At 60.3% G+C, this 13031-nt stretch overlaps 1 protein-coding gene across 6 annotated transcripts; it reads right to left on the bottom strand.

Moving 5' to 3' along the window:
• Positions 1-4195: 4195 nt before the first annotated feature.
• RNPEPL1 (arginyl aminopeptidase like 1) lies at positions 4196-13025 on the bottom strand. 6 transcript variants are annotated; one of them, XM_023744004.1, is made up of 11 exons: positions 12654-13025; positions 9778-9918; positions 9072-9223; positions 8533-8649; positions 8112-8347; positions 7739-7852; positions 7282-7394; positions 7082-7190; positions 5938-6168; positions 5722-5864; positions 4196-5207 (listed from the first exon to the last, which is right to left on the bottom strand). In XM_023744004.1, exons 3-11 carry the CDS (start codon positions 9197-9199, stop codon positions 4920-4922), a joined length of 1479 nt encoding a protein of 492 aa, XP_023599772.1. In that variant the 5' UTR covers positions 9200-9223; positions 9778-9918; positions 12654-13025; the 3' UTR covers positions 4196-4919. The 6 variants fall into 6 exon arrangements, with proteins under 6 accessions (XP_023599772.1, XP_023599766.1, XP_023599776.1 ...); XM_023743998.1 differs by lacking the exon at positions 12654-13025 and having other exon boundaries at positions 9072-9255; positions 9778-9914; XM_023744008.1 differs by lacking the exons at positions 9072-9223; positions 12654-13025 and having other exon boundaries at positions 9778-9916.
• Between the last annotated feature and the right edge of the window lie 6 nt (positions 13026-13031).

Genomic DNA, 13031 nt, shown 5'->3' with positions numbered 1-13031 from the left:
GGCCAAAGGTCCCCGGAACTGTTCCTGCCGAGGTTCACCCCCGGCGAGGCTGGCGGGCGTCTTGTCCTTGGGCCTGTGCGGGTCGGGCCAGGGCGTCGGAACCGCTTGGACTCGCGGGTTATGAGGGCTGAAGGGAGCGAAGAAGCCGCCTCGGCCGAGGCCGCACCATGAACCACCGATCCCAGCATGCAGCGCTGCCTCCCAGAACGCGCCTCCTTCCGGCGTTCGGGGGCGGGCCCGCCTTTGTGGGCGGAGCCAATGGAAGACGCGCTTGGGCGGGAGAGTAGTGAGCAGTGGACTGGTCTGCAGGTGTTGCTGCGTGCTGGGTTCGTGGGAATAAGACGGCCCGGGGCCCTGACGGGTTGGCTCGGTGGATAGAGCATCAGCCTGCAGACTGAAGGGTCCCAGGTTCGATTCCGGTCAAGAACATGTACCTTGGTTGCGGGCACATCCCCAGTAGGAGGTGTGCAGAAGGCAGCCGATAGATGCTTCTCTCTCATCGATGTCTCTCTCATTGATGCTTCTAACTCTCTATCCCTTTCCCTTCTTCTCTGTAAAAAAATCAATAAAATATATTTTTTTAAAAAGTGCCCTCTCTGAGCCATAGGAGAGCTGGCTTATACCAACACAGGTCCCTGTCCCTGGTCCCTGAGTGTTTCATCCCCATGCAAATGAGGACTCCAAATTTTTGTGATTCAATTGGCCCAAAGGCACTATTCCGATTGATCAAAATGGAGCTGCTCTGATCGGTCAATAAAGAAGCTGATGGGATATTGCTGTGCAGTTCTGATTGGATTGGGAAAGCTTCAGTCCTGTTGGTCGAAATAGGATTCCAAGGGTTGGCTCAGATGGCAGGCATGGTGCAGGCAGGCAGCTCAGTGCAAATGCAGGTAGTTGAGTGCAGGCTGCTCACTGAAGTGCAGTTTTCATGAGAGGCCTCAGTTTAGAAATGGCCGTTAGGCTCTGTTTGTTTTAAATTTGAGCCCAGTCAGCGACCAGGAGCCCTTCTTTCTCACAGTCCACAGAAAGTAGGAAAAATGCATAGCCTTAAGAGCTAACATCAGATTCTTCTAAATAGAATCTAAATAAAGGCAAGTCTGTGTCAGGAAAATACCTTTTGGGTATGTGAGTTGCCCAGGGCATGGCTGCTGCAGGTGTCTCAGCCTGGATGTGGAGGTGTAAGAGGGAAGGGGAGGCAAGTCAGTGGCTAAGGAAATGAGGCTGGGATCCGGGTGGGTGAGGGCCAACAGAGAAGTCACCTGGGTGTGGAATGAAGGACATGTTGAGTGAGGACGCCTTTTTTGTGTGGATTTTTCTGTCTCCCTATGACTCTCAGGTCTTCAGTAAATCCTCTGACAACTTCCTGTATACTTTCCCTTTTCAGAGCCCCCTTGCTAACTCTAGCATTTGTCTTGCTATTCCAGCCCATGCATCCAGTCTTCATTGTGACCATTTACTGGCTTTTCATTTTTAATAATTGTCCCTTAAAACATTTCAAGGTCTCTGGCAGGTTCTTTCACACTCCCGTTGTTTCACCAATGCCTATCCCTGTCCCATGGCTTATTTCCAGCCCCCGCGTGTGGCTGAGATTTTAACGCCTTGGATTGTAAAGTCCTCTTCTGATTCCTCGACTGGCTGGCTGCTCAGCTGTTGGTTTGGTGTGTTGAGTGGCTCTCCCTCTCATACTTCACTGATTCTCCCGTGAGCCGGATCTTTGGGTCGAAAGTTCCCAGTTCTGCCCAAGGCATCTGGCCTAGAACAGGGGGACTCACACTAGTAAAAGTTGGGGGGGGTGGTGAGAGAGAAGCACCCCAGGGATGAGCCTGGACTGCACAAGACATGGCCTGTGGGACACAGGAAACCTTATCTGGGCCCTCGGACCCCAAGCGGCTGCGGGCAGTGCAGGCTCTACATGCAAATTGCATCTCCCTCACCCTTCCTCAGGCTTCAACTCTCCATCCTGCCTCCTGGAAGCCATCTGGTCTAGGTCCCACCTCCCTGGGCCCCAGCAGATCTGATATTCACAAACCCTCCCCCAGCTCCATCGACACCACCCTCCTACTGCCTCAGTACTCCATTCTCTGTCCCACAATATATGTGGTGGTAGTGGTTGCATGAGGCCAGTATGAACAGAAGGGGTGCATGGTCCCCACGTGTCCAATCACCAGTGTGAGCCTCTTGTTTATCTGTGGTTAGGTGCCTGGAATGTTTGAGATGTACTATCATCCCTCAGCCTGGTTCCCTGAGGACCCAGTGCCAGGAAGCCCCCACCCCACTGTTGGCCTGAAGTGAACAAATAGCACAAGTGAGAAATAAACCTGGGAGGCTGAAATCTTGGTATCTCAGAGTTGTCTGTTGCTGGAGTGTACTTTAGCCTGCGTGGTATGGAAAGCAATCCCTTGGCGAGGGTGCTACTCTAATACCCAGGATGTGTGCTGCCGGCTTGGGGGCTGGCTGGGGCCCATTACTGAAAGCAGGAATGTTGCAGCCGAGGAACTTGTGGGAAAACAGCTGTGATGGCTCATGAGACCGATGACGTCCTAAATAACTTGGTCTGGTGAAGAGGTTGGGAAACATTAGCACGTGTTGGTCCCAGGCTGCATTGGGGAAGATACTACTAAGAAAAGATGGTTGGAAAAGTATTCTGGGTTTGTAAGCTGGGAGGAAAGGATTGAGAAAAGCTAGGGACGCAGGGACCCCCAGGCTAAGAGCACCCTGCTGGCCCCAGAGGGCAGATCAAGGTCCAGGACAACATCAAGGATATGGGTGTGGTCACTTCTGTTCTGACAGCTGAGAACTGCTTCTGAGCTTTCCAAAGTCCATAGAGGCTGGCAGGGTGGAGCCCCTCTCAGCAGTGACCATCCAGGAGGGCTGCAGGCCCATAGAACTGGAACCAAGCGCATGTTGAGGCCACCACTTTGTGAGAACTGAACTGCCAAAGAAACTCAGAGCCAGGACTGAAAGTTTGGGACTAGAGACTTGCACACAGCCTTGGCAAAGGAGAGGCTGAGAAGCAGTGCAACCCCCAAGGAGGGCTTCTTGGTCAGAGCCATGTTCAGGAGGCCAAGAAGACAGGATGAGGATGGACCCCTGAGGGTGGAGCCAAGGCCCCAGAGCTGCCCGTTCCCGGGACAGGGTCTCTTGCAGCACCTGCCTGGCAGGACAGGGGCTGCTAGGCACCTTCTCTGTCCTCCTCCCCCAGGATGTTGTTGCAGTGGCCTGGTCTCTGTTCCCTGTAGGGAGGGTGAATGTCCTTGGGTTGAGTGAAGCCCCACCCGGCCCTGGTGCAAGGCTGGTACATGGACCCCCATTCCTGGAGACTACCCGAGACCCTGGGTATGGGCTTGTGCCACAACTGGGTTGCGGGGGTGGGGGGGGGGAGGGGGACCTCCAGGGGAGGGGAAGTCTGAAGTGCAGGGAAAAGTCAATGGGACATTTGGTGACCTGGGGGCTGGATGTGGTGACACCAGGGTTGCTGGCCTGCCATTTCCAGTCCCACCTTGTCCTGGCCCCTTGTGAAAAGGAAGCTCTGGGCCTGAATCTGGCTAGTGGGCTGGGTAACATGTCACTTTGTACCAGAGCATGTAATCCTGGCATGAGACCTGTAACCAGATAGCATTGCTGCTCTCTTGGCCTGAGCCCAGCCGCCACCCTATAAACTCAGTGGCTGCATCATGGCCACAGCCCACAGCTCAGCCGTTCTTTTGGTGACGGCCTGAGTGGGAGTCCCCAACCTTAGTGCCGCTTCTGATCCCCTCTGTACCACAGCCTCTTCAGGACCTACTCTGTGGCCATCACAGCCCTGCCCCCACCCTGTCTTGCTCCTCTGAGGAAACACCCCACCACTCACCTCTCCCTTTTACTCCTTTGGGGTGGGGAACCACCGCTGAGAAAGGCCCAAAGGGTGGTGACAAGGGGCCTACTTTTGCCTTGGTATCTGAGGGTCGAATGGGGCGCCCAGAGGCCTGGCCTAGGAGCTGGGAAGGCTGGTCCTTAGAGCCCGGAGGCTGCAGGGCAGAGTCAGATGGCCGGGAGTGGCTGGAGTGCAGAGAAGACCCTCAGCCCCATCCAGCATCCTCCTGCCTCTGGCTAGGGGCCTATGTGTCTGAGGATGGGCTTCGACCAGCTCCTGACCTCGCCCCAGAGCACTCAGGCAGATGAGAAGGACAAAGGCCGGGGTGAATACGCTGGGAGGTCATTTTCAGAGTGGAGGTTTAATGGGATATCACGGCGACCCTGTCACAGCGGTCTTCTGGGTGGCCCAGCTCTGAGCGTGGGGTCCCCAGGCCTCTCCCAGCATGGTGGGCCTAAAAAGAGCACCAGCACCACCCGCTACCTTCCCTCCGGGCACAGCTGCAGTAGCCCAGCAGCCACGAGAAAGACATCCTGTCCCACATCCCCTGGGGCCCGGGACCCCGTTCCCTGAGGGGCTAAGGCTTTCCAGGGGCCCTTCCCCAGGGATGTCCATTCTCTCCTCGGTGTCCCCTGCCCCACACTGAGGGCGTGTCTGCATCCTCGACCCTCTGCCAGGGGCCAACCGAGGCTGCTCACCCCAGGTTCGGGGTGTAGGGCTCTGCGGGAGGCATGCTGTGGGGACAGCGCAGCTCAGGCCTCCCGGCAGACATAAGGCACAGTGTGGTGGTCGCTATGGGACTGTGGGGCCGTCACCCCAGGGGCAGAGCCCGGCAGTCAGTGTTGAGACAGAAGGACGTGGCGTGTGCTGGCTGCTCTGGGGCCTGCAGTGCAAGAGAGCTGGGGGGACCATATCCACGGGCCTCGGCTGGCCACGAGGAAGTCCCTGGGAGAAGCCACAGGACGGGCATGTGTGGGCCCAGGCAGAGCTCGTGGCCAGAGCCGATGTGCAGTCATGGCAGGCCTGGGCCACAGAAGGCACAATTGTGGTGTCTGGGAGGTCTGGGCTAGGCAGACACATTGACGTCCCTGAGAGCAATGGCGCTGCTGGGGGCCTCGTCCCCGAGCAGCAGGGCAGGCGTGTCCACGTCCCCCTCGGCTTCTGCTCCAGCACCACCCTGCTCTGCGCTGGGCTCTGCGCTGGGACCCAGGCCCTGGGTCAGGATCTGCTGGATGGTCCTGCGCAGGTTGGGGTGCAGCCGGCCCTGTGTCTGGTAGAAGACTTCCAGCGCAAAGGACTTGAGGGCACCCGTGCAGAGGTCCTCATACAGCGGGATGGTGTACATGCGGGACATCTGGGCGGGGGGACATGGGTCACATTGGCTGCTCTCCTGCCCCTCCTGCAGCCCACCTGCCCTAAGCCCAGACTCTCAGTGCCAAAGGGAGGGCCCCTGTTAGCCTCTCACCCCCACTACCGGCCTTCTGCAGAGGGAGCTTGGGCTGGGGGCACTCATGGGACAGGGCAGAGAGGCCCCTGTAGGCCTGGAACCGTTAGGCCTCTGAGAAGCTCAGATGCCCCTGGTGCCCAGGCTAGGAGCCCAAATGCCCATAGGCCAGGGCCAAGTGGGCCTAGACCTCCAGACTGCTCCCAGCGTGTCCCCCCCAGACACACCCTCCCAAGGACTGGGGGGGGGGGGGGGGCGGCGCAGGGGTCTGGACTCTTCCCGTGTGGTACCCACCCCACTGCCAATCCAGATGCCAAGTCTTCCCCACCCCATTCTCTGGGATGTCCAGCCTGAGCAGCCACACTGGAGGGTCAGGTGAGGCGGTGAGGGTAGGAGAGGCAGGGGCCCATGCAGGTGACCGCACCTGGCTCTCGAGGAAGCGCCGGACCCGGTGGAGGTCAGGGTAGTAGTCGTTTCGGACTACGATCTGCAGCCAGCGGATGCGGATCTCAGCGTTCATGGAGTCCAGCAGGGAGGAGTAGCACTTGGACAGGCTCATCACCACCTCTGCGGGGCCAAGGGCAGGTCAAGGCTGGCAGGCACACCCATCCCCAGCCACCCCAGCAGCTCCAGGACCCACCCTGGGGCAGCGGGGACCCATCCAGCAGCCTGTCCAGGAAGAGTGCCGTCTGGAAGGTCCTCCACTTGGAGATGTCGATGGCGCTGGCTGAGGCAGCTGCCTGCTCCAGGGGCTCCGCGGTCCACAGCCGGAAGAGGGCCTCCACGGGCCGGGTTAGGCTGGATCCCTGAGACAGGTCTGGCTCGGCCAGCGGCGGCCCCGTGGCATTGAGCCAGCGCTCAAACTCCAGCCCTGTAGGGAGGTGTGATCCTGGGGTCCCCACTGGGCTGGGAGGGGCCATCCAAGGCCTGCCCAGGAGTCCCCAGACCATGGGGGTATCCCTAGGCCTGATTGTTCCAGGGCCCAGAAGCCCCCAAGGCAGGGACAGTGTGGGGAGGCTGGAGTCAGCGCTAGCACCTGCCACTTCAAGGCACCAGACTGGCTTCTGTCAAGGGGGCACAGGGAGGCCAGAGGCTCCAGTTGATGAGTAAGGGACTCCAGTCCCCCCTGCTTCTCCTGGGTACAAGACAATGGGGCACTTAAAACCCAACCTCAGCACTGAGGGGTAGTGGTCTGTGTACCATGCTGATAAAGTGACATTCCTGCTTTAAAGCCCTAGTACTGGCAGCTGTGGGGGCAGGCTCTGCCCACCCCCACCTCCAAAAACCCTTGGTACACTTAACAAACCTTCCCAAACAGGTTCACCCCACCCAGAATGCCCAGCCACACCTCACTGCCCTCCAGCAAATCTTGGCCTCTCCTATACCTCAGACCCCTCCTTTCACCTCTAAGCTCTCATACCCCCGGGGATACCCTCATGAATGTCAAGCAGGCCAGTGGGCTTCAGCGAGCTCTGAGGCAAACCTCCCTCCACCCTGCCAACCCTGCCCAGGCCCTTTGCACACACCGTTTTCATGGCCCCCTTCCGAGACGGCCTAAATAGGTTGGCTTGGCCCAAGTGCCACCTCTTCCTGGAAGCTCCCTGGGCTCTACCAGGCTGGGAAGCACACCCTGGCCTCCCAGCCTGAGGCTCACACTGTCCAGGGAGGATGTCAGAAGGAAGGATGGATGAACCTGTGGGACTTTCTCCAGGCAGAAGTGGCATCCTGTGCAGGTGCGGTCCCCAACCCCCCTCACACCAGCATTCCCCTCGTGCTGGCCTCACCTGCCCGGCAGTCCACACTCTGCTCCTTCAGCTCTGGGAAGAAGCTCAGAAAGGAGTCCAGAAGGTCCTGGGCCACCACACTGGTAAACTTGTACTTCTCCACGTAGGCCTGTGAGGGTGGGACAGAGCTCAGCAGACCTGGGGACTGGGCAGGGACAGGGGCAGGAGGGACAGGACCTGTCCAGGATGGGGCTGCTCACTCGAAGGAAGTCGTCAAAGCGCTGGGGGTCCCCACAAAGCTGGGACAGGTAGTAGACGAAGCAGTAGCCCTTCTCGTAGGTGAACAGGTTCATCAGGTGGCTGGGGTTCACCCCTGAAACAACACTGGTGCTAGGTCATGCCCCCCCCTTCTATGTTCCGGGGAACAGGCAGGGGTGGTCAGGTGAGTGGAGCAAGAAGGGCCAAGGGCCACTGTTCCACATGAGTCCAGCTGCCCTGGTAGGGGGAGGGCACCCTCCATGGTGACAAGTGCTCAGAGCCCATGAAAGGCGGTGATAGGCTGAGGGAGCCTCGGGAGGCGTTCTTGGGGCTGGGGTCCCCTGGCTTGGCATTTGCAGGGACTCAGCCATGGTGGGGCTAGAGCAAGCATAGGGCGGGAGAGAAGGCTGTGGGGTGACATCTGCAGAGCCTGGAGTAGGGCCTGGAGGGAGTGCGTACCTGGCTCCAGCTTGACTTGCAGCTTGCTGACTGGGCTGTCCTCTCCGAGGAGTTTCATCTGCCTGTGCAGGGCATCCAGGCGGAAGGCCGTCTCCAGACAGGTGAAAGCAGCACCTGATGGTCACAGAGGCACGGGAGGCGGGAGGAGAGGGGGCAGGCCTGAGCACAGAACAGGTGCGAGGCTGTCCCTGCCCTGAGCCTTGTGGAGCTGACCCAAGGCCACCTCCCTGGACACACCACCGCAGGGGCCTGCACCCTGGAGGCTGGGCTGGGCTGCAGTGCGTGGGACAGCCCTGGTGGTGCCAGCCAGCGCAAGTCCAGAGCAGTGCCCTCACCTCCCGTCCCCTGCCCCTGGGCTGGCTGCAGGCAGTACCGTAGGTCTCGGTGGTGATGCGGCGCTGGGCATAGGTGGCCAGGCCTTCGCTCAGCCACATCTCTTCCCATGTGGCATTGGTAACGGCATTGCCAAACCAGCTGTGGGCCACCTCGTGGATGACATCGATGACCAGGAACTCGTCACACTCCAGGATGGAGGAGATGACAAAGGTGAGGCAGGGGTTCTCCATGGCCACGATGGGGAAGGAGGGGGGAAGGAAGACGATGTCGTACCTGCCCCAGGAGGGAGGGTAGGCCAGTGACAGTGAGAGGGTTGGGGACCTGGGTGGTGAGGGTCACTTCCTTCCCAGAAGGTCAGACAAGGCCCCCCCCTCCCCAGTTGCTCCTGGGTAGGATGTGGATTTGCCCTCTGACCCCTCTTGTGGCGTGCCAGGGCTCCCAGGTGCTCCAGGACATACCTGCCCCACATATACGGCCCATACAGCCGCTCGGCCGCACTCAGCCACTGCTCCACCACGCCTGACAGCTTGCTGGTGGCCATGGACAGGAGGCACGGCTCGGCCCACACACGGCTCCTATCACAGCAGGGAGGGCATGGGCGGAGGCTCACTCTGCCCTGCTCACCCCACCCTGCTCACCCCACCAGCCCCTCCCTCTGCTTCTTGTCCAGCCCGCTCCTGCCCACCCTCACCCCTTGCCTCACTGGACGGCCACCATGCAGGCCCTCTTGTGGGAGGGGCCAAGCCAGACATGGAGGGGCTGCTTGGTTCCTTTTATCTCTAAGTAGAAGGAACCTGCGTGGGCTTAAGAAGGATGCCCGGTGGTCAGGGCCAGGCTGCCAGGTCTGGGGGTATGTGGGGTGAGCGGAGCCTGGCAGGAATGGCCCGAGGCCATGGCAACGAAGCAGAGCTGGTCTCCACAGTGTGGGATCTCCCCAAGGCCAGGGACCCAGGTAGCAGCAGCAGCTGCTGCAGGAAGCAAGACTCAGAGACTCTACCTGGGCCCAATGTCTGCCGGCTGCAGGTCCCCGGCCACCAGGGCCACGAGGTAGGCGGGGACGGGGTGCTCCATGTGGAAGTGGTAGACGCCCTCCTCCTCCACGTAGGTGCTCTTTGTGGCACTCATCAACACCTGCACCCCCGACGGGGCCTGCACATGGGAGGCCCCACCCATCAGGGCACCTACAACTCAGATCAGGCACCCCAAGTCCCCAATAGAAAATCCTACAACCCAGGTCGGAAAAACCCATATTCATGTAGGAACCCCACAATCCCTCAACAGGGCACACCGCAACTGAGGTTAGGGAGCCCAGTGTCCTCGATGGGGAGCCCCATGCTCTCTGTCAGGGTACCCACAAACTAGGTCAGAGAGCCCCACACCTGTCAGGGAGCCCATCACTCTATAAGAGAACCCCCATGCTAAGCTCCTGGTCTGCAAACCTCTTGCCCCCTGGGTGGGGCTGCCACCCTCAGGCCCCGGAGCCCTGGCCCCTACCATGGGACCTGCAACTCCATCTGAGCCTCCTTCTCAGGGTCCTTTGCTCATTCCAGGGCCAGGGCCCCAATCATCAAATAGCCCTTTCCCTGAAGAGCAACCCTTCCTCCCCGCCCTCCCTCCCCCCAGTGAGGAGGGTGGGGTCCTTCTAGGAAGGTGATCCCGCTTGGCCTGGGTGGAGTGAGAAGGCCAGGTGGGTAGGTGTTGACCTTGACTACGGCTGAGTAGGTACACTTGACAGCGGGTGTGTCAAAGCAGGGGAAGAAGGAACGGTTGCAGACAGAGTGGCCTTGGGTGAAGACGAAGGGCTTGGCACTGCCGTAGGTCAGCTCGGGATCCAGCCACCAGATCTGCAGACAGGCGACAGGCAGGGCATCAGCAGACGCCCTCCCCACCAGAGTGGGCCCAAACCTGCTGTCCTGCTCAGGCTTCTAGGCCAGAGCCTCTGGAGGAAGGACCCAGGGGGCTGGGAGGCAGTGGGTGGCCTAACCAGGCTCACCCAGGGCCAACAGCCACTCCCAGTCATTACCAGGCAGGGGGTCATGCATCCAGAAGCCAGCCTGTGCCCCTCAAACCAGCCTCCAAAGGGAAACCAAGGCACAGTCAGAACACCCGAGTCCAAATTCTCACAGGCTAGCCGGCAACAAATCTGGTCTCGGCCTGGAAAGGGAGTCAGGACACAGAAACAGGGCACGAGAGCTTCCTGATGATCCCCACACGAGCAAGCACAACAAGCTCGGGGTCGCCCCTGAGAATGGGATCAGCCTCGCCGGGAAGGAACCCCCACAAGGAAGATAAGCTCCAGACCAGGGGACGGTGGGCAGTAAGCTGAGGCCAGGCACTCAAAGAGGACAGGCAGGACAGAAGTGGCCACGGGCAGGGCCACTGGGACCTGTGCCTGGAGCACTATGGACAGATCCCACAGCAGCCTGAGAGGCTGTCTCCCCTGCAGACCCCTGCCAAATGCTCACAGACTTCTTCAAATCTCCCTTTACCTGCTGTGTCTCTGTCCCCTCACCACAGAGAGCCCGTAGCAGTAACTTGTTGACCCCCATGGCTGCCCCATTGGTTCAGGAGCCCTGTCTTGAGAGCCTGTTAAAACATGCAGACTCCTGGGCTCCGCCCCAGAAGATTCCCAACTGGGACCCAGCCCATTAGGCAGGAAGGAGATGCCCTCCAGTGGAACATACTGCAGGCAGCCCTCTGTCCACCCTGGAGACAGGCTCCATTAGTCCCCCAAACTCCCTTCAACGCTACCACCACAGCCTCTCACGGACCCCTCCCCTCCCCTCCCCTGTAGCCCTCCTGGGGCTCTACCCAGCTCAGACCTGTCCCCACTGCCCACATCCACCTCTCAGCCCAGTGGGCACTGCTCACTCCTCAGCCTCAGAGACCAATGGGGTCCACAGTCCTCCCTGGAAGTCAGGGGCTGGGCAGACACCCAGGCAGGCAGGACCCCACCCCAGAGGGGCACAAACTCCTAGGGTGCACAGGGCCAAGGGGCTGAGGTGTAGGTGCTGATTGGCTGGAGAAGGAGCAGGCCCAAGGGCTCCAGACACCACAGGGCAGGAAGAGAGTCCTTCTTGCTGGTGGGTGGGGTTCAGGAATGGGGTACAAGGAGCATGGGCCCCAGAGTCTGCAGCACCCCAAACTGCCTCCCAGGGAGCTGCATCTTAACTTGGCACAAGGACAGGCCCTGAGCCCTGGGGCATTCACACATGATGGTGGGAATTGAGGACAGACACCAAAACTCTGTCCTCCACAAGTAGACAAGTTCATGTGTGCTCCAGCCCACAGCCCCAGAGGTGCACAGACTGTGGGGACCATGCTGCCCCTCCCTATCTGAGCACCCAAGGGCCACCCAGCAAGCCATAGAAAGCCCAGGGACAATAGCCACCCTTGCTGGCCTAGCTCCACCCCCACTGGGCTGTTGAGGGCCCTGATTCCACTACTCAGCTGGCCACGGTCTTGGGTGAACCAGACACACGGGCTCCAAGTTCACATAACAAGGTCAGAGAGGAGCACATCCCTCTAGTTCTCACTGCTGTGCTGGGAGGCATATCTGTCTGAGCCCCAGACCACCCCAGCATGCCGCAGGGGTCATCCAGCCACCAGTGGCCAGCACACCTGAGAGAGCTCAGGGAAGTGGGGAGGTGGCAGGGCCTACTACGTGCTCCTGGGAATCATGCAGGAAGCCCAAAGTTATGTGTCTGTCCAGGACCTTTCTGTCCAGATGTCACCTTGGTGGCTACTGGCCTAATGCCCGAACATCATCCTGTCCCTTTGCATGCCATGGGCAGTAACAGACGGAACCTCCTGGGGCCTTCCAGAGCTGTGTGCATGGTGTATGGTGTGTGTGTGTGTGTGTGTGTGTGTGTGTGTGTGTGTGTGTGGAGGGGGGTGGTGTCACATGTGTGCTGTCCACATGGGAGCCCAGGGCCATCTAGCTTTTCTGGCAGAGCCTCTGGGGCAGTGGGAGCTCTGTGCCCAAGTCCTGCTGTCTGTTGGGGACATACACAGGGCCACTCCGCCACAGCATCCTGCCAGTCCTTACTCAGGAGGCCCAAAGCATTAGAGCCAACCTGGCCTTCAGCCTCCTGCTCCACCAGTTCTGCCCCTCATGCCACCTCCAGAAAACAGACCTGGTGTCCACAAGTCCTCAGAAGGCCCAGGTCACATGGAGGCCCTTCCACATCTGACACCCCTGGTCTGCCCCTCAGTGCTAGGCTCCAGCAGATTCATGGCTTGGCAAGTCTGCCCTGTCTCTAGGCAGGGCCTGTCCCTACACAACTGAAAGGAGAGGCCTCCCTTGGTGGCATGCTGTTACTGGGCCAGCACTTGGGCTCTCACTCTGTCCAAGCCTCCTATGGACTCTCCAGTGAGGGCACCTGTACAGGATTCCAGGACCAGGTTGGGGAGTGCCAGATGAGAGGCCAGTGCCCCTCTGGGGCCAATCTGTCCCTGCCTCCCTGCAGGTGCCCCAGCCTCACGTCCAGTTTCCTAACCTGGCAGAGTGGGAAGAGGCTGCCTGGAGACGACCCCACGACCAGCCCACCGCCCTGGAGCCCACCCGGTCGGAACTTACAGCAGGGGCGTCGGTCGAGGTGTAGCGCAGGATGACCTGGAAGGGCTGGTGCGCCTGCAGCTCAGGCGGCAGCGTGACGGTGAGCGAGGAACCATAGTCGGTGAATGGGTCCACCCTGAAGGCCAGCGAGCAACAGGAGGGCTCGGCTCCGGGCCCCTCGGGGAAGGCGGGCAACGGGGGCGGGGGCGTGGACCCGGGTCCCGGGGTGGCGAAAGCAAAGGCGCAGGGCGGCTCGGCCGCGGTGGCGGCGTTGGGGGCGCGGCGGAAGGCGGCCGAGTGCAGGCGCAGGGCCAAATGCGTGTCGAGCACGAGCGCGCGGGGCGCGGGCCGCGTAGCGCACAGCTCGAGCACCAGGCAGCCGGCCAGCTCGCGCGCCTC

Source organism: Myotis lucifugus, unplaced genomic scaffold (genome assembly GCF_000147115.1).
Source record: "Myotis lucifugus unplaced genomic scaffold, Myoluc2.0 scaffold_5, whole genome shotgun sequence".
NCBI classification, from domain to species: domain Eukaryota; kingdom Metazoa; phylum Chordata; class Mammalia; order Chiroptera; family Vespertilionidae; genus Myotis; species Myotis lucifugus.
Note: the sequence above shows the minus strand (reverse complement) of the source record. Positions and strands in the feature narration are given on the sequence as shown.